Source organism: Protopterus annectens, chromosome 14.part0 (genome assembly GCF_019279795.1).
Source record: "Protopterus annectens isolate FY-2018-M chromosome 14.part0, PAN1.0, whole genome shotgun sequence".
Lineage (NCBI taxonomy): Eukaryota > Metazoa > Chordata > Ceratodontiformes > Protopteridae > Protopterus > Protopterus annectens.
Genome location: NC_056748.1, coordinates 620164610 through 620187110, shown reverse-complemented (window position 1 = coordinate 620187110; position 22501 = coordinate 620164610). Strand labels below are relative to the sequence as shown.

At 44.4% G+C, this 22501-nt stretch overlaps 1 protein-coding gene across 4 annotated transcripts in view; it reads right to left on the bottom strand.

Moving 5' to 3' along the window:
- The window catches only part of HERC4 (HECT and RLD domain containing E3 ubiquitin protein ligase 4), a 3175640-nt gene that overhangs the window by 1884987 nt on the left and 1268152 nt on the right, over nt 1–22501 (bottom strand). For all 4 annotated transcript variants that reach the window (XM_044056374.1, XM_044056377.1, XM_044056376.1 and 1 more), the window contains one exon: nt 10516–10640. In XM_044056374.1, the coding sequence (XP_043912309.1) occupies nt 10516–10640 (125 nt within the window). The remainder of the gene's footprint in view (nt 1–10515; nt 10641–22501) is intronic.

Below are 22501 nucleotides of genomic sequence, written 5' to 3'. Positions count from 1 at the left end.
CCAGATCAGATAGGCTGACAGAAGACCTGGAAGAGTGGACATATGGAGACAACTGGAGCAATATGGATGGAGGTTTTTTGGCAACCGGTATCAAAGCTGTGTCCTGGTTCCAAAAAGAGCAGACTGTCGGCTCCGAAGGCAGTGGAGTCGAAGTCACCACACACTCTGACCTTCTTCCTTTTTTGGATCTAGAATCAGTGGAAGACTTAGATTTAGATGATTTACTGGTTCCATCCTGGTCAGACAATGCCTCAGAAAAAGCCGTGTTTGATGATACCCTTATCAATCAATTTCCTCTTCCTTGCTGCTAACACTCTTGTCGAAAAGGAGTGACATATACTGCAAGACTCTTGCAGATGTACCTCACCCAAGCAGTAAACACACTGTACATGGGCATCTGTGACTGACATTTTCTGTCCGCAGTATGGGCATTTTTTAAACCCAGACTTTGGATGTTTGTCTTTTTCTTCAGACCTTACACAACTCAAGCACACTATTTAACTATGAGCTGTTTTCAGCTAAGTACCTCACACAAACACACACACAGCCCAAAAGGGACATTGACAACTAAATAATTATAAACAATAATAGGTTCATAGGTTATTACTAGGCTATCAGCCCTAGGGCCTAAACAAGCCTAGCCATAACAATTCCCTGACACTATTTACTTCCCTGGACCCTTGGCTAGCAGGGTGACTGACATGATCCCTGGGGTGAATTTCCTTTCTCTCATCCAATAGTCAAGGTACCTTTTGAAAAGGGCCAAAGAGGCACTCTGACATGTATGGGCAATCTATTCCATAATATGGGGAGTCTCTGGGTCAGGAACCTATCCCTCCAGCATGTTTTGTTTATTGTGATGACAAGGTTTAGATCCCTGGAGCGTGTGGCTCTGAGGAATTGGGATTTCTTTAAGTGTTGACATGGCCTTGTATGTTAAGCAGAGATCGCCTCTGAGTAGACTATATGCGACAGAGTATAGCTGGAGTTTTTTAAGGCAGTCGGCGTACAGCATCTGCTTTAGGCCTGTGATTCTTTTAGTGAGGTATTTCTGCAGCTTTTCCAGTTGCAGATGTCTTGAGAGGGACATAGCAAACGAGGCGTATTCTATAATGGGTCTAATGAGGGATGAGTACAGTGGGACAATGACCTCCTTTTTTCTGGTTGAAAAGCCCTTAGTGATGAGGTGTGCCACATAGAAGGATTTCCTGACTGATGTGGCGATGTGGTTACAGAAGGTGAGACCACTGCCCACCTGTGTCTCTAAGTCTCTTATCACACTTTCGGTGTTTAGTGTACTGCCACCTATATGGTAATTCACGGGTACATGTTTTTTCCCAAAGGGATAACTATACATTTCTTGGCATTGAGCTTGAGCCCATGGCTCTGGCACCAAGCATCTGTTTCTGTTGGACCCTTTTGTAGAGTATCCACATCATTTGGGGATTTAATAATGGCTCCCAGTTTGCAGTCATCTGCGAACTTTGTTAGCCAGAGTCTTAATGTTGGCCTGTACTTCAGAGAAGTAGATGCCAAACAAGAGCGGTCCCAGGACTGAACCCTGAGGTACTCCACTTGTCACTTGTCCGGAGCTGGATTTGGTCTCGGCTACTTTTACAGTGTGGGTTCTATCAGTATGCCAGTTAGCAACCCATTGGGTGACGTAGGGATTAATGTCCAGCTTAGTAAATTTATCTATGATTCCAGAGTGGGGGATGGTGTCAAAGGCCTTGGCAAGGTCTAGATAGGCTGTGTGGACCACCTTACCCTTGTCCATGGCTCTGGAGACTGATTCAAAGAAGTCAATCAGGGTCAGTAGACAAGATCGGCCCTTCACGAACCCAAACTGGGTGGGGTCCAGTGTTTGAAGGTTGCCAATGTCTTCGTTTATAAGTTCCATGATAATACGCTCTATGGCCTTGAAGATAAGGCTAGTCAGACTGACGGGACGGTAGTTTCCGGGATTCAAGGTGGATCCCCCCCTTGTGAAGTGGGATAACTGTAGCTCTGCGCCACTCAGTGGGCACGAAACCTGAGGTGAGGCTATAATTAAACATGACACTTAGGTGAGGTGCCAGTTCATATTGTAGTTCATGTAGTACACAGCCCGGGATGTCATCTGGTCCCATGAATGCTGTATTCTTAGCTTTGGAGATTGCGTTTTTTTACCTGTGTGGCCGTGATTACCAGAATTTGGCAATCTTCCGGTATTAAGATGGGCCATTTAGAGGGTGAGAGGGGGGTGAAGTTGGCACTGAATCAATCTGCCAGGATATTGGCAATATCCTTGGGATCAGTATATTTAATGTCATTCTGTTTTAGCTCAGAGTAGATCTGAGCATTGCCATTTAGATTCTTGACAGTTATAGAATGCCTTGTGGTTGTCTTTGGAATCTGTCACAATTTTATTTTCATAACTAGCTTTGGAGGATTTTATGAGGGAGTTTTTTGCATCCTGGAATTTTCCTCTTTTCTGCAACAGTTTCTTCCTTTTGTTGTAAAGTTTGTTTATGGAAGGGGACCACCAGATTGGCTTCCTTTTTGTGGAGGAGAGCATTTTGGTTCTATTTGACATGGCACAATTCATGCATCAGTTGATGTGCTCGTACAGTGCCTTAGTGTAGGATTCAGCAGTTGAACTTTCAGTTCCCGTCTGCATGGGTGTCATGAAGTTTGTCACTTCTGACTTGAGTAGCATGAAGTTGGCTTGAGAAGTTTTTTATGGAGGTTTCCTTACTGGGGGGGTGGCGGTGGGATGTGGATGTTAAGGGTGACTAGCTTATGGTCAGACTTGACTAACGATGGGGTGACCATAGGTGTGGAGCCTCGATTTCCCATGTTGGTAATGACCAGGTCTAGGATATTGGATCCCCTGGTGGGACTATGGATTAGTTGATCCAGGGCGTTGGAATTTATGAATTTCAAGAACCGTTGGGCAAAGGTGTTGGTACATGAGTAGTTTTCCCAGTTAATGGCAGGGTAGTTAAAATCACCCAGTATTAGGGTGTTTGGTTCTATCTTAATATTTTCCAGTATGTTTAGAAAGGTGTAGTGAGAATCTTGGGGTATGGTGGGGGATCTGTAGCAAGCTACAATTTGGATTGCAGTCTTACCTAGTGTTAGTTGCACCTGGAGAATTTCAGCCACATTGTGTTGGGCAACTAGAAATCCAAAATCAATAGACCCAAAAGGGAACACTGACTAATCACTAAAGAAGGGATCCTAAGGCCAAAGGGCTGAAGGCAAGATATATAATATTGAGGGAAGGGGTATGAACACAGAAAAACTACTGTCTACTAGCTAGTATATCTGCTATTAAGAACAGAACAAGGATATATAAAAATTAAAAAATATAACTTGCTGAAAGTTGAAAAGCTCCCAATAAATCTCGAGCCAAGCTGGAAACCAAGAGATCCGTGCTGCAGCAAACTAGATCTGAGGTCATTCCGGCAGTGCATTATGGGATAAGGGGTGGGGTCTCGAGCTACTAGAGAACTTTAAGCTTGCTAGTCGGCCGTGTCGGAGCAGAGGATCGGCTCCGAACCTATCAATGATGAATGAACGGCGAGATTGAACAACTTTACTTCGAAAATTTCAGGAGTCGGCCGACCAGCACTTGCGAACTGCTTCTGGCACTGCACAGCAAGAAAGACTGATGTAATGGCGTCAGCTGCATGCTTTATATCCCTGACTACCTGACGTCACGGAAGATGAGACAGCAACTGACGCAGGACATAAGACTTTGATAATCAGGTCGACTGGGGCTACTGCAAGCAGATAACCCAAATGTGATGACTGCAACAGTGAAACACGAAGAACATGTAGCTGCTGCATTTGGCACTGATTGGACTGGCAAAGAGGTAGCAGCAAGGCTGTCCCCATCTGCGGAAAATCTGTTCCGCTGTTTCCTGTTTCAGAGACCACTCTTGAGGCATAAGGATTGCCAGCTTTCACACTGGTTGTCCCTGGAATGTGCATTGCCACCAGAAAACGCTGGGAAGCCATCACCCATTTCCAAATTCACATGGCCTCTCAACACAGTGGGTAAGAACTGGTTCCACCTTATTTGTTAATATACCATACTACCGACATTGTCTGATTGTATTGCAATAGTCCCCAGAGGCAGAAGGTCGTGGATTGCTTGCAACGCCAGGAGCACTGCCCCCATCTCTAAAACATTGATATGCAGGTGAGCCTCGTGATCTTGCCATGTGCCTTGGACAGTCCTGCCAAGATAATGCCCCTCCCACCCTATTTGTGAGGCATCCGTGGTCACAGTAGCAATGGGTTGGGTGAGGGACAAATGAGGTGCCCATGGTTAACTGCCTGGGTAGTGCCCACCAAAGGAGGACCTTCTTGCAAGATTCTGTCAGCAGAATGTGAAGAGATAACGTGAGGTGCTGAAAAGACCACTGGGACAACAGGAGCCACTGAAGAATTCTCATGTGTAACCTGGCTAGTGGCACTAGTAATATGGTGGAAGACAAAGTCCCTAGAAGTTGCAGAATAATCTTGGCTTTGACCTTTCGTAAGGGAAGAAGACGCTGAATTTGAAGAACCAGATTCTGTGCCCTTTCAGCAGGAAGACGAGCCAACATGTCTACTGTGCCTATCCTCTGCGCCTATAAAAATCACAGACTGAGAGGGCAATAAGGCAGATTTTTCCCAATTTATAGAAATTCCAAGCTAGGTACAAAGCTGAAGAGTAGCGTCCCTGGCCTGAAAAAGTAGATGCCTGGAGGGAGCGGTCAAGAACCAGTGGTCCAGATACAGAAACACCTGGAATCCTCGACATCTCAGGTGAGCTGTCACTACTGCCATACATTTGGTGAACACCCTGGGGGCTGTGGTGAGACCAAAGGGCAGAGCACAAAACTGGTAATGACTGGCTCCCAGCCGGAAGCATAGATGACTCCTCGACGCCCTGTCCATTTTTATGTGGTAATAGGCATCTTTGAGCTCTATTGAGCACATCCAATTGTCTTTCCCTAATAACGGGAGTATAGACTGCAGTGTCATCATCCAGAACTTGTCCTTCTTTACTGAATCGTTCAATCTGCTGAGGTCCAGAATAGGCCTCCAGTCCCCTGTACGTTTTGGCACTAAAAAAAATCTGGAGTAAGTTCCGTATCCTATTTGGTCTGCTGGGACGGGCTGGAGGACTCTTTTTGACAGCAACTTGCTGACCTCCACAGTTGCCTGATCCCTGTGACTGGGTGGAACATCCAGGATCTTCTGGGAACAGGTGGAAGGGCAAAGGGTATGACATAACCTCTGGTAATAATTATTTGTACCCACTTGTCTTGACTGATACCCAGTCAGGCTTCTGGGTACAAAGAAATGCGACCCCCGACTGGCCCCAGAGAAGCACAGTCGGGCCCCACATCAGGAGCGCTGGTAAGGCCGGCCCCGAAAGGAATTGTGACCTCCCTGGTTTTGTGGACCACCCCTACCTCTAGTGCAAAGTCTACCATTTCCTCCTCCTCTGCCTTTGAAGGAGGAGTAACCCTGTGCATCCTGGAAAAACCTCTGGGACTTCTTGAACCACATTTTACTGCCCCTCTGACCTTTAGAGTATGGTCTAGAAGGCACAGTAAAACGTACTCCCGTGGCAGAGAGTTTTTTTCCTTCTTGCTCGCACCAGGTGAGTGTGCCTTTTACCTTGGATCCAAACAAGGAGGAACCGAAGGTGGCGTTGGTAAAGGTAGACAAACAGTTCCGCAAAGTTACACAAACGCATCCAGGAATGACGTCTCAGGGAAATTCCTGAACCTGCTGCTCTACTCGCTCCATCGGCTGCATACGAAATAAGCCGCATGGAATAGTTGACGATAGAGTTCAAGGTGGACAATTAGGCAGAAACCTTGTCAGGGACTCCCTCAGTATATGTATCTTGTAGAGAATCTCCTAACTCTTTAAGGAGATCTCTCTGAAGTCTAGTGAAGCGAGTAAGGTAGTTCAGCGACCAGAGGGTAAATGCCACTGAACTAAAGATACACTTCCTGTATCTGTCCATCGTTCAAGACTCTATTTGGCGGATGAACAGAAGAAGTCTCAGCTAGTTCCTTAGTAGCCGCCGCCACCACCATGGCATCTACGGGAACACCTTTAGACAAAAAATCTTTCTCAGGAGGGGCAGAAAGAAACTTATTCGGTCTCCTGGGGACTGGCTCCATGGCATCAGGAGTATCCCACACCTTTCGACTAACTAGCTCCATCAGTTCGCCAAAAGGTGGAGACACCCAAGAGGCTGAAGGCTGAGACCCGAAAGCCTTCAGGTACACAGACTACTCATCAGAAGGGGTGACAGTGGGCCAGCCGCACCTCTGCTTAAGGATTTCCAGGATGTCTACGAAGGAGACATCAGAGGATGACTTGGGGGACCCTTCCAACTCCTCGAGGTCAGTGTCAGAGGTCAGAGACTCATCCTGGGAGTCTACATGCTTCCTCTTACATGTTCTCTTATGTGGGGTATCCTCAGAAGGACATTCCAGGGAGGTCTCGGAAGAGTGGGGGTCACCAGCTGGTGGCTCCTGAGGCTGAGGGTCTCTGCTGTCCATAGAGGGGGTAGGAGCGGAGACAGAAGTAGGTGCTTTAGGGGGAAGTGTGCCGACACCTCTGGTAGAAGCGGACGATCGGGACAGTACACATCATCTCGAATGCCGACCTCTCCGGCACCAAAGACCTCCCCGGCTCCGAGGAGACCGAGGATACCATCAGCTCCAGAGCTATCAGCTCGAAATAGACATAGGGTCTGAACTCAACCTAGCCGACGTGCCGAGAGGAAGACTCATAACCAAAGAAGTTTGGTTCCAAGCATCCCTGTCGGGGCCGACCGGGAAGCTTCGGCCCCTAGACACTACGGACGGTGCCAAGAGTGTCAGAGCAGAACTCGGCTCTGAAACAGTCACAGGGGAAGCTGGAGCTGAAGGTTCCACCAGTGGTACCAAACACTCCAGCTCTGAAAGACCAGCATGGCTCAGAGGAGGAATGATCACAGAGGGTTAAACGGACTCAAGTGGCTCCGGAACCTACTGGGTCAGAGCCAATAGCAATTTAGGCAAAGCAGATGACTTCAACGGTCTCAGCACTGCCCTCCCTACATCTTCTTCCCGATAAACTCCTGGAAAACCTGGATGACAGAGTAGGAGAGCATGATCTCTGAGGTATTGGAGATTTCAATATCGAGGCCGGTAGATGATCCATAGACCGGCACCGAGAAATAGTCTCAGTGGCCGGCTCTGAAGTACTTGGAACAGACCCTGTAATCACAATACTGCTCTCAGTCGGCACTGAGGCCTGTGAAGCTGATGAGACAGTGGACTTGTCTGATTTTGATATCTTAAGAGGTGGCTCCAAGACACCAGCCGGTGCTGGGGAGGGCTTCTTAGAGGATTTAGATTTTCCCTTGGTGGATTTTGAAGATGAGGAAGAGCTAGACAGATCTTCCTCAAAGGAAGGTTTAAGAAGACCTTTTAGGATGAGCTTGTTCTTCCTCTCCTGCAACACCCTAGGACTGAAAGCATGGCAAAATAAACAGGCCTCCTGTAAATAGATGGCACCCAAACAGTAAACACAATTACTGTGACCATCCGTTATGGACATTTTTTGAGAGCACTTAATACACTTCTTAAAGCCAGATGGCTTATGATCCTTACTCTCTCTAGACATTCGCGCAGAAAGGATACATGCAGACAGAGAAAAAGGAGAAGGAGGACTAGGTCCTCTAATTTAAATGGGCCTGGCCCTGTAGGAAGGAGAAAGACACCATGAGGACTACGTCCTCTAACTTAAACAGGCCTAGCCCAGCCAGGAAAGGAAACAAAGAAACTAGGTCTTCTAACTAAAACAAACCTAGAAATTTACAGAAAGTATAGAATTTCACACACACTCAAGCAGAAATATCAACAAAACAAGTGGGAATCCGCAAAAAACTCAAACTTATTCCAATAACTAACAGAACATAGTTCTGTTAACAATGATAGCAAATCAAACAATGCTAACCAATTAACAAGCGGGAAACCGCCAAAAACACTAGACTATCTTATTAGCACACACAGTCTAACAGTGCGCAGAAGGCGTCTACAACTACTAATTCTATGAGTATACAAAAACCAGCACACAGGATACCAATACTAAGCCAAAACAGGTCAAAAGGCCAAAGATTGCACCAAATGGCACAAGTATAAGCTAACTACACTAATAACTACGCTAACTGATTAATGATAAAGCAGTAACAGTTTTTACTACTTAAAAGCTAAACAGAGCCAAAAAATTTTGGAAAAAGTTAAAGTAAATGCAACACTTAGCCAGTGCCAAAGGGAAGCACGACTGAACTCATTGACATGGCAAACGACATCTGGGGATTGTACTGGTGCACCATGGGATACCTACCTAGCCACGAGTCAACTAGAAGACTTCCAGCTTGTAAACAGGCCAAGTTGGAGCCGAAGATCGGCTCTGATCCCATATCTAAGAATGAAGGTGAGACAGGACTACAGAACACTGACTGTTTTCCAATATTAGAGCCACCATTTCACAGATGAGGGTGATCTGATCGTGGGTTAAACTAGAACATGGAAAAAGGGTTCCTCAACAAAATCGAATCCCTCTACCTTAGGTAAAGGGATGATTATGAAACGAAGGGAAGCTCAAGAAACAAGTGGGATTTTGGATGCAGATCTTTAAGGGAAACAGTACAGTAACCATACAGAATATTCATAAAGTAGCAGAAAGTATTCTAAGTCAACGTGAGAATGGAGGAAAGAGTTTCTGCAGAAAGGGACAACTGCAATTAGGGACACAGACAATAGGCAACAGGAGGCTTGAATTTATTGGAGAAAACTGACAAGAAACCAAGGTACTGGAAGCAAATAACTAGACTGGGAAGGTAACAGATCAGATGGGAAGAATTTATTTGGATTGCAGGTTAGAGACTGCCTTCCCCATCAAGGACTGATGGAGCATAGGGAAAGAGAAATAAATGGGGGGGGGGGGTCCTACATGAAAGACCAGCACTGGTAAGAGTTTTTAGTAAAATCTAGAACAGAAGCTGCCATTAGAAAAAGAATAATTAGTACAGCATATACAATACTGCATGACAACTATAAGAATCAAACAGAGAAAGTTACAAAGGACTGGGAAGAGAGATTGCATAAGCAATTCACAAAGAAACAATGGGGGATATATGCAATAAAATCTAGATGATTTAAGATTTTTGATTAGAAAGGTTTACACATATTTTGTATACCCCAAGTCAACTCCAGAGAATTGTTCCTCAGGTAGACAGCAAATGTTTGAGGTGTGATGGGGAAGAAAGGGATAACTGGGAACATATTTTCCACGAGTGTAATGAACTGGCAGACTTTAAAGATCCCCTGCAGACTACTTTGTCGGAGATACTAGGTGAGCAAATTGGTGCAACTAGGCAAATGATTTTTCTGAGCTACGAGACAGAATCGGAATTGGCTAGACATAGTAAGATCTCAATCTAATTATGGTAGCTACAAAAAAAGCAATTACTAGAAAATGGAAATCAAGGTCTAAACCGACTGTACTACTAGTAGTGACCAACAGATTAAACAACTGGAATTGGGATCTTTACCAAACAGTATGCCAAATTACATAGGAAAAAATGGGAATTGTGGGAACAACACATACATGGGAGGAATGGGATTTAAAAGAAGGCAGGACTTGAATGAGCTATGTAATGTTTGACTGACAATAACTGGGTAGATTATAAGTGATGTACAATGTTTGCAACTAGGACTGTCAACATGGTTTATGATGTAAAAGGTCTGCAACTGGGATTATATCAATAGGGTTTGTTTTCATTTATATAAATGAATGATTGCCTATATCGTGACAATATACTAAAGATGCTTCTGGTTTAAAAAGAAAAAAGTATACAGTCTTCTTTAAATTAAAAGATCTCTCCATAATGGATTACGTGGGGGGGGGGGGGCACAAACAGTTGAAGGAAGTGGGCTGATTAAAGAATGGATGAGGTGTTCAAGTAGCATGATGTCTGGCAAGGGATCTTATGGGGGGGGTCAAAAAAGTGTGAGGAGTGAGCAGATAATGAATATAAGCAGGTATGGAATACTGCTGAGATACTATCAATGAAGCATTTGAAATAACGGAATGAAAAGAAAACCTGCAGATAGTAAACATTCAGAGGATAGGACTAATGAACCAGTACATGACAGACCTTCACACTGCTTCCCGAGTATATTCCTATTGCTGAAATCAATGAAGCTAAACTGAAACACCAACAAAATGCCTTGAGATGCCTTATGGAATACTTAATGTAGTACTCGTGCTTTTGAAAAATGAGCTAGTAAGACTCGCTTTTAAAATTTCAATACCAAATTAACAACTGTTTCTACTGAAGTAAAAAAAATGTGCATTTTTCAATAATTTGAAAAAATGTCTTTCAGGTTTAAAACTGCAGTAATGTATTCTAATACTTTTGCAAACCAGCTGTCAGTGAAACAGTTATAAAAAGTTACTTACTTATCTATTTCTACAGGACGTTTTTCACATGAATAGTTTAACCATCGTTGCACCCATATGTCATTTACTGTGCAGATCTGTTTCTCAAACTTATGGACTCTAAAATCCTCTGGTGTGTCTGAATTCTGAAATATAAGTGAATAGAACATGATATTTAAAATAGTACACTTATTTTAGGAACTGGGTCACATAAAGCAGTATAAAGAGTCAGCATTAATATTTTATATACCAGTTTGCTCTGAAGCAAACACTGAAAAATCTTTTACAATGAATCTTTTGTATTTTAATATCTCCATATCACTATACTACATGCCCAGTATTTCTATGTACCTTCATGATTTACACCCAGACCCTCAATCTGGAGCAAAGGAAATGACTAAACACCTTTGCCTTCCCAAACTCATGTCCTTTCTTCAAGTAAAATTTGAGTAATGAATGGAATGGTTTAAGACAATGCAAATACCAATGCCTGGATATCCTAAAGGGCAATCAAATCCTTTCTGAAAGACTAAACAGACTTCCCCACAAAAGAAGTCCAGATATGCTGTGAAAAGGGGCTATAACCACAAAGAGCAGCAACCTCCATGGTATGAGCTTCAGAATTTCTAAAAAACGGCTGATTAGAAAAGGAAATTAGAAATCCCATCAATAATGATGTCCAAATGAGTGAAACAATACAACAAAAGAAGGGCAAAAAATACAGAACTTTATGAAAATAATAAACCACTCTACCTTGGGTTCACAGTTCTGCTCTCTGCAAGGTCAAAGTGTACAACCCTATTCCCTAACTAAGGAATAAATGGTACCAAAATAACTGGTTCACAGGTAATTACTAGGCTAACGACCTCAGAGATTTTTTTTTACTTAAGACTAGCCATGCTTCCCAAGAGTGAGAATTAAACTATATCTTGTTTTTGTGAGGTAAACACCTTAATCCAACCCTGAAATAAATTAGTGCCCACCAGTAAGCCAGACTGCTGAAGTAGCATGAGAAACGTCCATGTCTGTATCGGGGACTACTTCAACTAGCAGAACTGACAAGTGGCAAGCTCTTCGTGTAGATTTCAGGCTCCACTCATCTTCTAGCAAACAGGCTCAGTGGCAGCAAGGTTTCTGAAGTGGAGGCCAAGACCTGAGGTGGAGCTGGTTACCATAACATCTGAGTGAAATTTCCTTAACTTTTTCCTGGCATACCTTTTTGCAATGCCAATGACGTGAAACCAAGCCTTCTCACGCAATATGCAAAAATGCCGTAGATCTTTTACTGAGATTTGTGATCAAACAATCAGAAGGTGCAGCTGTACAAGTAAGCTTACCATAACAGCAGATGTTCGAATGACCACTGCTGCAGTAGCCTTAGATATGTAGGTTACATCCTGCCAAGGATATAAAAGGTTGTTAGCTTCCAAAGCTTCAGGGCACTTTCCACGTGCCCAAACACTTATCTCAGGCTGAGCGGACTAAAAAGGTCTGGGTGCCAAGCCCTTCAGAGCTTTCATACCAACAGAGAGTGGCAGATGGAGACTGAGCCCTGGATCTGAAAACGCTAGAAGGAAAAATGTGTCAGCACTCAGGCATAAACACACCAGAAACAAGGGGGTGGATGGAGAAAGTGGCTATTGCAGCAGTGATCATTCGAACATCTACTGTTATGGTAAGTTTACTAACAACTTTACAATGTGCATCATGTTGATCACTGCTGCAGTAGCCTTAGCTATACAAAAAGATTACCATAGCTTACTATATTTGGGAGGTGGAAGGGGGCCAGGAGCCCCTGGAAAATGGTCCTAACAAAGCCTGAACTAGACCTGGAGAAGGAATCCAGCTTGTAATGCCTTTTAACAGTATGTACAGAAGACTAAGTTGCTGCTTCTGGAATATTTCTAGAATCCAATCCTTTCCAAACAGCCACAAATGAAGCCAAGGCCCTGGTAGAGTGGGCCTTGACTCTGCCTGGAATAGTTTTGTTGTGGTGAGTATAATGACAGACAACAGCGTGAAAAGCACACTTTGTGAAATCTTACCACAATGGTAGATGTCCTTCTCTTCACTATTGCAGTATTCATTAGAATGGGGATCCTCTCCCAAGGGTAGCCTGATGTCTTGGCCAGTCTACCAAAGCCTTTAGGTTACTTTAAGGTATGCTGTATGTCACACATTTGCTCCCCGTGAAGCACAGGCCATAAAGGTAACATCTGGATGTACCATCCACAGAACTGAGAACCCCATTAGGAATGCCAGTTGAAGGAATACAGTGGTAATCAGTACATCCAGAAGAGAAATGAACCAGGGGGAAGAGGGTGGGAGAGAATACTGCAACAATGAAGAGGAGGACATCTACCATCACGGTAAGATTTTACACAACTGTACTGTATCATTCCATTTCACTGTTGCAGTATTCACTACAACAGGAAGTGTGCCAAAGCTCAAAAAAAAGAAAGAGGAGGACGGACCAGCAGAGCTCTCTAGGAAACTATGAAGGATGGCCCTAGCAGAATCAGCTCTAGCTCTGGAAATTCCATCCAACTTGTAGTGCTTGGTAAACGTATGCACAGAAGGTCAGGTAACTGCCACAAGAATAGAGTTAGCATCCAAAACCTTCAAAAAAGAACCAGAAGAAACCACAGCTCTAGTAGAATGACCCTTAACAGAAGAAAGATCAACAAAAAGAAATGACTTTAGAAATGCAAGCAGAAATAATTTGCTTGGATGCAGCCATTCCTAAGGACCTAGGATGAAAAGAAACAAAGAGCTGACTAGATTTATAAAAAGTCTTACTTAAATAAAAAGCACAGTTGTGTGCACTTACCATAAATGCAGACGTTCGAGTGTATTCACTGTTGCAGTCATCACATTTGGGTTATCTGTTTGCAGTAGCCCTCAGTCAGCCTGATTATCAAAGTTTTGGGTCCTGCGTCGGTTGCTGTCTCATCTTCTGTGACATCAGGTAGTCAGGGGTATAAAGCATGCAGTCGGCGCCATTACATCAGTTTTCCTTGGCCCAGACGTCAGGTGCCCCCCCCCCAATGGGAAGCAATTAAATATATTAAAAAAATATAAATATATATATATATATATATATATATATATATATATATATACACACACACATACACACACACACACAAGGTTATACCTCCAACAAAAAAGCAAATACACCAAAAAGCTTTTAAGTATAGTAAAGGAGAATAGAGGTACAGCCAAAGGAAGTCAGGGGGCTAGAGGGTGGGTAACCCAGGACTGCAACAGTGAATACACTCAAACATCTACATTTATGCTAAGTGTACACAACTGTACTATGCTCTTCATGTTTCACTGTTGCAATCATCACAATTGGGTAGATTCCCAAAGCTAAGGATGGGAGGAAGAATTTAAATAGCATTAGGACCAGCTATAAGGCCCTGCAAGACTGCAGTGGCAAAGCCAGCTCTGGATTTAGAGAAAATTGGCAAATGGTAATGCTTGGTGAAAGTATGAACGGAACTCCAGGTAGCAGCTTCTAGGATGTCTCTGGTAAGGACACCTCTGAGAAAGGCTGTACAGGTAGATGCAGCACTGGTTGAATGGGGTCTAATCCCCTGTGGGATAGGTTTTCCGTGGTGCTTATAGCAGAAATGAATGCAATGGCCTATCCATTTAAAAATGGTTTGCTTTGAAATAGCCTTCCCCTCTGCCCCTGCAGCAAATGCCACTAGCAGTTGTTCAGACGTCCTTTGAGGTTTAGTCCCGTCGAAGTAACATCTAACTTGTCTATGCACATCTAAGGAATGCAGTATCCATTCCCCTTTGCTCTGTGGATTAGAAAAGAAGGTTGGCAAATGAATGGACTGATTAAGAGCCACAATGAATACCACCTTGGGCATGTAAGAGGGATTGGTCCTGAGGGACACCCTGTCTGCATGAAAGATGATGAAAGGCGCCACTGCCATAAGGGCCTGTAAATTCAGATAACCTTCTTGCTGAAGTGATTGCTAAAAGGAAAGCCGTTTTTCAAGAAAGGAATTTTAACTCTGCAGTTGCAGCTGGCTCAAAAGGGGGAAGGGTGAGTTTTTCCAATACAAAATTAAGGTCCCAGGCTGGAGTTGGGGCTCTCCTGGGGGGTCTTACGTTTTTGGCCACTCTGAGGAACTGCTTGAGCAGTGGGTGAGAAAAGAGGGTTGGTTCTGTGTTGTAATGAGCTGAAATGGCTGAGGCGTGAATTTTGATGGAGGAAAAGGAAAGGCCTTTGTGAAGCATCTCAGTTAAGTATTGAAGAATCTGAGGTAAACTGGGCGCTGTTGTAGCCATCCCTTGAGTTTGGTTCCAGGCAAAGAATAGTACAGTTTTGTACCTACCATAAATGTAGATGTTCGAAGATCCACATTGCTGCAGTCCTTACACTTGGGTAGTCCGCTGTCCACGGTCGGCCCGAATATCAAAGTATAAGGCTGACGTCGGTCATGGCGCATTTAACTGACGTCAGGACGTCAGGGTACAAATGCGCATGACCAGCGTCATATCCTCAGTCTTTTCTTGCCCCAGATGTCAGAAGACCTTAAAAATAAAGGTCAAAACCAAAAGACAGCAAACAAATAACCAACCACCCTTGCACTAACTATATGTACAATATAAATACACACAATATGTACAACCCAACCACACAATCACCTCCAAGTACAGAGGGGAAGGAGGGAGGGTAAATTGGACTGCAGCAATGTGGATCTTCGAACATCTACATTTATGGTAGGTACAAAACTGTACTATGTTCTTCATCTCACATTGCTGCAGTCCTTACACTTGGGTAGAATCCCAAAGCAGAGATAAGGGAGGATGGCTAACTATAAGGAAGCAGGTGCTGCTAAAATGCCCTGCAAAACCGCAGTGGCAAAACCAGCCCTGGACTTAGAGTAAAGTGGCAGGTGATAATGCCTAGAGAAGGTATGCACAGAACTCCAAGTAGCAGCCTCTAAAATATCCTTGGTTGCTACACCCCTCAAAAAAGCTGTGGAAGTGGCAGTAGCCCTAGTGGAATGAGGCCTAATCCCAGCTGGAACCTCCGTGCCATGATGGGAATAACAGAAAGCAATGCAAAACCCAATCCACTTAGAAATAGTTTGTTTTGATACAGGCTTGCCCTGAGAACTCAAAGCAAAAGAAACAAGCAACTGCTGAGACTGCCTGAACCCTTTAGTTCAGTCCAAATAATAACGCAACTGTCTGTGTACATCCAAAGTGTGCAAAATCTTTTCCCCTTTATTTTGGGGATTTGCATAAAAAGTAGGCAAATGAATAGTCTGGTTTAAAGCCACACTAGAAACCACCTTAGGCAGAAAGGAAGGATTAGTACGTAATGATACCCTATCCTTATGGAAAATCAAGAAAGGCTCAACTGCCATAAGGGCCTGCAATTCAGAAACCCTTCTTGCAGAGGTAATGGCCAATAAAAAAGCAGTCTTCCATGATAAATATTTCAACTCAGCAGTAGCTGCAGGCTCAAAAGGTTGTAGAGTGAGTTTCTCCAACACAAAATTGAGATCCCAAGCAGGAGTAGGAGCTCTTCGTGGGGGTCTTATATTCTTTGCCCCTCTAAGAAATTGCTTGAACAAAGGATGAGAAAACAATGGCGGGTCGCAATCATAGTGAGCTGAAATTGCTGCAGCATGAACTTTAATAGAAGAGAAGGACAAACCTTTGTCCAGTAACTCAGTAAGATATTGAAGAGCCACACTTAAATTAGGCTCAGAAACATCAAAATCCTTTGCTGCACTCCAAAATAAAAATCTCTTCCATTTATCTGCGTACACTTTCCTTGTACTAGGCCTTCTAGCTTCCAAAATCACATTCAAAACTTGTTGTGGAAGTTGAGACCCTTTATGGCTCAAAACAGAATATGCCAGGCTGTTAGGTGAAGAGAGTGAAGTTTGACATTGAGCAAATGGCTGTCTTCCTGTGACAACAGGTGTGGAATCGAAGGCAAAGGCCATGGAGGCTTCCGTACTAGACTTCTCAGTAATGGGTACCAGTGCTGTCGAGGCCAATCTGGAGCTATTAAAATCATCCTTGGCTTGTCCTGTCTGACCTCCAGAAGTACCTTTGGGAGGAGAGGCAGAGGTGGAAAGGCATACACATGAAGATTGCTCCAATTGAAAGAAAGAGCATCCACTTTCCAAGCTGTGGGATGAAACCTTTTTGTGCAAAACTTTGGCAGCTGATGGTTTAGTGGAGAAGCGAACAGATCTATGTCTGGAGTTCCCCATGACACTGTCAATTTCTGAAATACATGAGGATCCAATTTCCACTCGTGGGGATCCATAATTGCCTGCTCAACACATCTGCTAAGGAGTTCTGTGCTCCTGGCAGAAACCTTGCCTGAAGATTGAGCTGTAAACTGAGAGCAGTCTCCCACAAAATCATTGTTTGCCTGCATAGAGGATAAGAATCGTTCCCCTTGCTTGTTGATGTACCACATGACAGTTGTGTTGTCTGTTAGAATCAACACCTGTCCTGGAAGAAGGAATTCCTTGAAAGCTATTAATGCAAACTGGACTGCTAACATCCCCTTCATGTTGATATGTAGATGTTGTAGTCTGACAGGCCACTAGTTTTGTATCCACTTTCCATTCAGATGAGCTCCCCAAGCTTTGTCCGAGGCATCTGTCGTTAAAATCTGACTTGCCTCTGGCCGGGTCACAGAGAGTCCCTTGTTTAGGTGACATTCCTGAGCCCACCACAAAAATTCCTTCTGAATGCAAGGTATTATTTGAATGACAGTGTCCAGATCCTGGCAGTGCTGTGTCCATACATTTTTGAGATACCATTGTAGCTTCCTCATATGCAGTTTGGCATTGGGAAGCACCAGAATACAAGATGCCATGAACCCTAAGGCTTGAAGGACTGTCCTTGCAGTCAGTCCGGACTGATGAGATAGTTGATGGAAGTTAAGGGATAGACTCTTTTGTTTGTCCGGGGTTAAACAGGCCATCTGGGCTGCTGTATTCAGTCTCACACCCAGAAAGCACATGTCTTGAGAGGGTACTAGACTGGACTTTATTTCGTTCACAGAATACCCTAGGCATCTTAGCACTGCTATCACATATTCCAAATGATGAAGAAGCTCTTCCCTTCCTTGAGCCAGAATTAGGCAGTCGTCCAAATAAGGATAGATCTGTATTCCTTTTAGTCTGAAGAAAGCTATCACTGGAGCCAGAACTTTCGTGAACACTCTGGGCGCAGTAGATAAGCCAAAGGGCAATGCAGAGAACTGATAGTGAGAAGTCCCAGCTCGAAAACGCAGATACTTTCTGCAACTGAGTCTGATAGGAACATGAAGGTAAGCCTCCTTACCATCCAATGATCTTTGCCCAGCAGAGGTAAAAGCTGCTGCAACGTCAACATTTTGAACTTGGGAATGTCCAGATAAGTGTTGAGGATAGATAAATCCAAAATTGGTCTCCACGTGTTCCCCTTCTTTGGTACTAGGAACAGGCGAGAATAAAATCCTAGGCCCACTTCTGGCAGAGGGACCGGCTGTATGGCCCCTAGTTGGAGCAACAGAGAAACCCATTTGTGAGCCTCTATTCTTTGCTGAGGAGGAACGTCTGGCATGCCTTTGAAAGGAGGCAAGGTATAGAAATAAAACCTGTAGCCGTGGTGTATGATATCCAATACCCATCTGTCCTGGGTAATTAAACTCCAATTTTCTTTGAAAAGTGCCAACCTTCCTCCCAAAGGTGCTGCCAGACGAGCAGGCTCTGGCAGCTGAAAAGATAGGTCATTGGGTCTGCTTACGAAAGGACTGACCCCTGCCCTCACCCGAAGCCTGTGCAGGAGAACTCCCTGTTCTAGGCCTGAAAGAGCCCTGAGCTCTGCCCTTACCACGTCTAGATTTACCCCGAGACTGGGAATCATAAGAAGGGTACGTCCACCCGTTAGTAGGCCAATTTCTACTAAACTTTGAAGGCTGGACCTGCAAAAAATCTTTAACAGTCTGCATAGACTTAGCCTTGTCTTCCATTTTCTTCAAGACTGTCTCAACAGGAGGACCAAACAACACGTCAGATTGTAAAGGAGCATCTAAAATCCTTGTTTTAACATGTTCAGACAAATTCTGATCCCTCAGCCAGGCGTGCCTGCGAAGAACAGTCCCAGTGGCAGCCACCCTAGACGAGGCTTGTACAGCATCAAAACAACATTGCAAAGAATGCTTACCCACCTGTTCAGAAACATGTACTAAATCTTGCAACTCTTTACAATCAATACCAACTGCCAGAGCATCAACCTTAGACTTCAATTGTGAAAGGAGATAGTTTTGGTATTTCAACATGTGAAACTGGCAATTCAGAGCCCTCATAGCAAGAGTGGAAGAAGTATAAACTTTCTTTCCCCATCTATCCAAGGCCCTAGCCTCCTTGTCTGTAGGAACCGGATTCTTAACAACAGAAGCCTTAACACCCTTAGGCCCCTGGCTAACAGTTTCTGGGTCTGCCCTAGGACTCTTAAAAAGATACTTATGAACTTCAGGCACCCTGTAATACCTATCCGGCTTAACAGGAGCAGGAGGCAAAGAATCAGGATTAAGAGAAGCCTCTGTAAAAACATCTTCCACAACATCCAAAACAGGAGGTATAGCCAAAGGCCTATGCTGGGGTAAAAACAGAAATTCCCTAAGCCGTTTCCTGGAATCAGAGAAGTCCTGACCCTCCCACTTAAAATGCTCCCTCATGGAATGAAGAGTTTCTGAAAAAGAAAAATCCTCAGGAGGAGTAGCAGAAGGAGTAGAATCATCCACATCAGAATCAGAATAAGAAGAGTACTCCTGTAAGTCTTCAGCCGAAGACTCTGAAACATCTGAAGCTTGCTCAAAACCCCCCAGCTCAGGTTCCACCCTAGGTCTCTTAGCAGGAGGGGGCATAGAACCCCTAATCAAAGTAATCAAATCTTCTGCCATTTTAAGCATATGCTTCTTGGGCATAGTACCTGAAGAGCTAGGGGTAACACCAACTGAAGCTAAACCTGGCCTGCCCCTGGAGAACACAAAGAAATCTCCGGTGGAGCCACCGGCTCCACCGACACCTCTAAAGAACCGGCGTCCAGTACAGACGGTTCTTCTAGCCTAGGCTTAACTGCCTTGTCCTTGCGCTTCTTCGAGGAAGCGGGCGGCGGAGAATCCGACGGCATTTTATAATTGCACCGCTTCCCAAAGACTAACCTCGCACAATCCAACCTTCTCTTTATAGTGCGTTTATTAAATCTAGCACAAGAGCGACAGCCAACAACGTCGTGCTCAGGCCCTAAGCAAGGAATACACAAAGTATGATAATCTCTATGCGGTATCTGTTTCCCACAAGAAACGCAATTATTAACTTTTTCTGACATCCGGTAAATGACTGAGGCAAGAAAAAACTAAAATATTCCCCAACGGGGTACTTAGCCAACTCTGAACTTGGTCTGAAACTTCGAAATCGAAAAATCTCAGAACGCCAACCGGCACTTGCAATGCTGCTTCTGCATCGGACCATGCGGCAAAAAAGACTGAGGATATGACGCTGGTCATGCGCATTTGTACCCTGACGTCCTGACGTCAGTTAAATGCGCCATGACCGACGTCAGCCTTATACTTTGATATTCGGGCCGACCGTGGACAGCGGACTACCCAAGTGTAAGGACTGCAGCAATGTGAGATGAAGAACATCTTTTCCATTTTTCAGCATAAGATTTTCTAGTACTAGGCCTCCTTGCCTCCAAATGACATCCAACACTTGTTTACTTAGAGATGGTAATGGATGATTAGGTCATTAGCCAGGCTGTCAGGTTCAGGGCTTGAAGCTGGGGGTGCAGAATCCGGCTTCTCCTGCTGAGACAGGTGCCATGGGGCCAGCTGGGACACACTGCGCAAGAGGGAGTACCAGTGTTGGCGTAGCCAGTCCGGTGCAATCAGTATTATCCTTGGTTTGTCCTGTTTGATCTTTAGAAGCACTTTGGAGAGGAGAGGCAGAAAAGGAAAGGCATAAACAGATAGATTTTTCCAGCTGAAGGACAGAGCATCCACTTTCCAAGCTTGTTTGTGGGGAGTCCTTGTGCAGAATTTGTCCAATTGGCAGTTCTGGGGGGAGGCAAACAGGTCTACATCTGGGATCCCCCATTTGTTGATCAACATGTTGAAAATCTTTGGTTCCAGTTTCCACTCGTGTGGGTCCATGAGATTTCTGCTTAGTTTGTCTGCCAGTGTATTTAGTTTATCTGGCAGGAATTCAGCCTGCAGATGCACTTGGCAGCTCAAGGCTGTATCCCACAGAGTCATGGCTTGTCTGCAGAGGGGGTAAGAATGGGTACCCCCCTACTTGTTTATGTACCACATAACAGTGGTGTTTGTCCATCTTTACCATTAATTGTCCTGGAAAAATGTGGTCCTTAAAGGCTGTCAGAGCATTCTGTACAGCTAACACTTCAAAACACCCACGCAGATGGGATCTGGAAGTTCGACTGCAGAATCCTACACTAAGGCACTGTACGAGCACATCCACTCGTGCATGAATCGTGCCTTCCCAAATAGAACCAAGATGCTCTTCTCCAAAAAAAGGAAGCCAATCTGGTGGTCCCCTGCTATAAACAAAGTATACAACAGAAGGAAGAAACTGTTCCAGAAAAGAGGAAAATCCCAGGATGCAAAAAACTCCTTCACCAGCCTCAGTAAGAAGATGAGATCATTCAAAATCCTCAAAAGCTAGTTAAGAAAATAAAATTGCCAAAGATTCCAAAGACAACCACAAGGTATTATATAGTTATGTCATGAATCTAAATGGCAATGCTCAGATCTGCTCTGAGCTACAACAGAATGGCATTAAATATACTGATCCCAAGGATATTGCCAATATCCTGGCAGATCGATTTAGTGCCAACTTCACCCCCCTCTCACCCCCTAAAGGGCCCATCTCAATACCAAAAGATTGCCAAATTCCGATAATCACGGCCACACAGGTAGAAATCGCACTCTCCAAAGCTAAGAATACAGCATCCATGGGACCAGATGACATCCCAGGCTGTGTACTACATGAACTACAAAATGAACTGGCACCTCACCTAAGTGTCATGTTTAATCATAGCCTCACCTCAGGCTCCGTGCCCACTGAGTGGCGCACAGCTACAGTTATCCCGCTCCACAAGGAAGGATCCGCCTTGGATCCTGGGAACTACCATCCCATCAGTCTGACAAGCCTGATCTGCAAGGGCATGGAACGCATTATCATGGAACTTATAAACGAAGACATTGGCAACCTTCAAACACTGGACCCCACCTAGTTTGGGTTTTTGAAGGGCCAATCTTGTCTCCTGAATCTGATTGCCTTCTTCGAATCAGTCTCCAGAGCTGTGGATGAGAGTAAGGTGGTCCACACAGCCTATCTGGACCTCGCCAAGGCTTTCAACACCATCCCCCACTCTGGAATCATAGATAAATTTACTAAGCTGGGCATAAATCCCTACGTCACTTGATGGGTTGCTTACTGACATAACCCAGACTGTAAAAGCAGCAGACTCCAAATCCAGCTCCAGACAAGTGGAGTACCTCAGGGTTCAGTCGTGGGACCATTCTTGTTTGGCATCTACTTCTCTGAAGTACAGGCCAACACTAAGGGACTCTGGCTAACAAAGTTTGCAGATGACTGCAAACTGGGAGCCATTATCGAGTCCCCAAATGATGTGAATATTCTACAAAAACGCCTTACAGAAACAGATGCCTGGTGCCAGAGCCATGGGCTCAAGCTTAATTCCAAGAAATGTATAGTTATCCCCACTGGAAAAAAACATGTACCCATGAATTACCACACAGGTGGCAGGATGCTAAACATCGAAAGTCTGATGAGAGACTTAGGGACACAGGTGGACAGTGGTCTCACTTTCGATAACCACATTGCCACAACAGTCAGGAAATCCTTCTATCTGGCACACCTCATCACTAAGGGCTTTTCATCCAGAATAAAGGAGGTCATTGTCCCACTGTACTCATCCC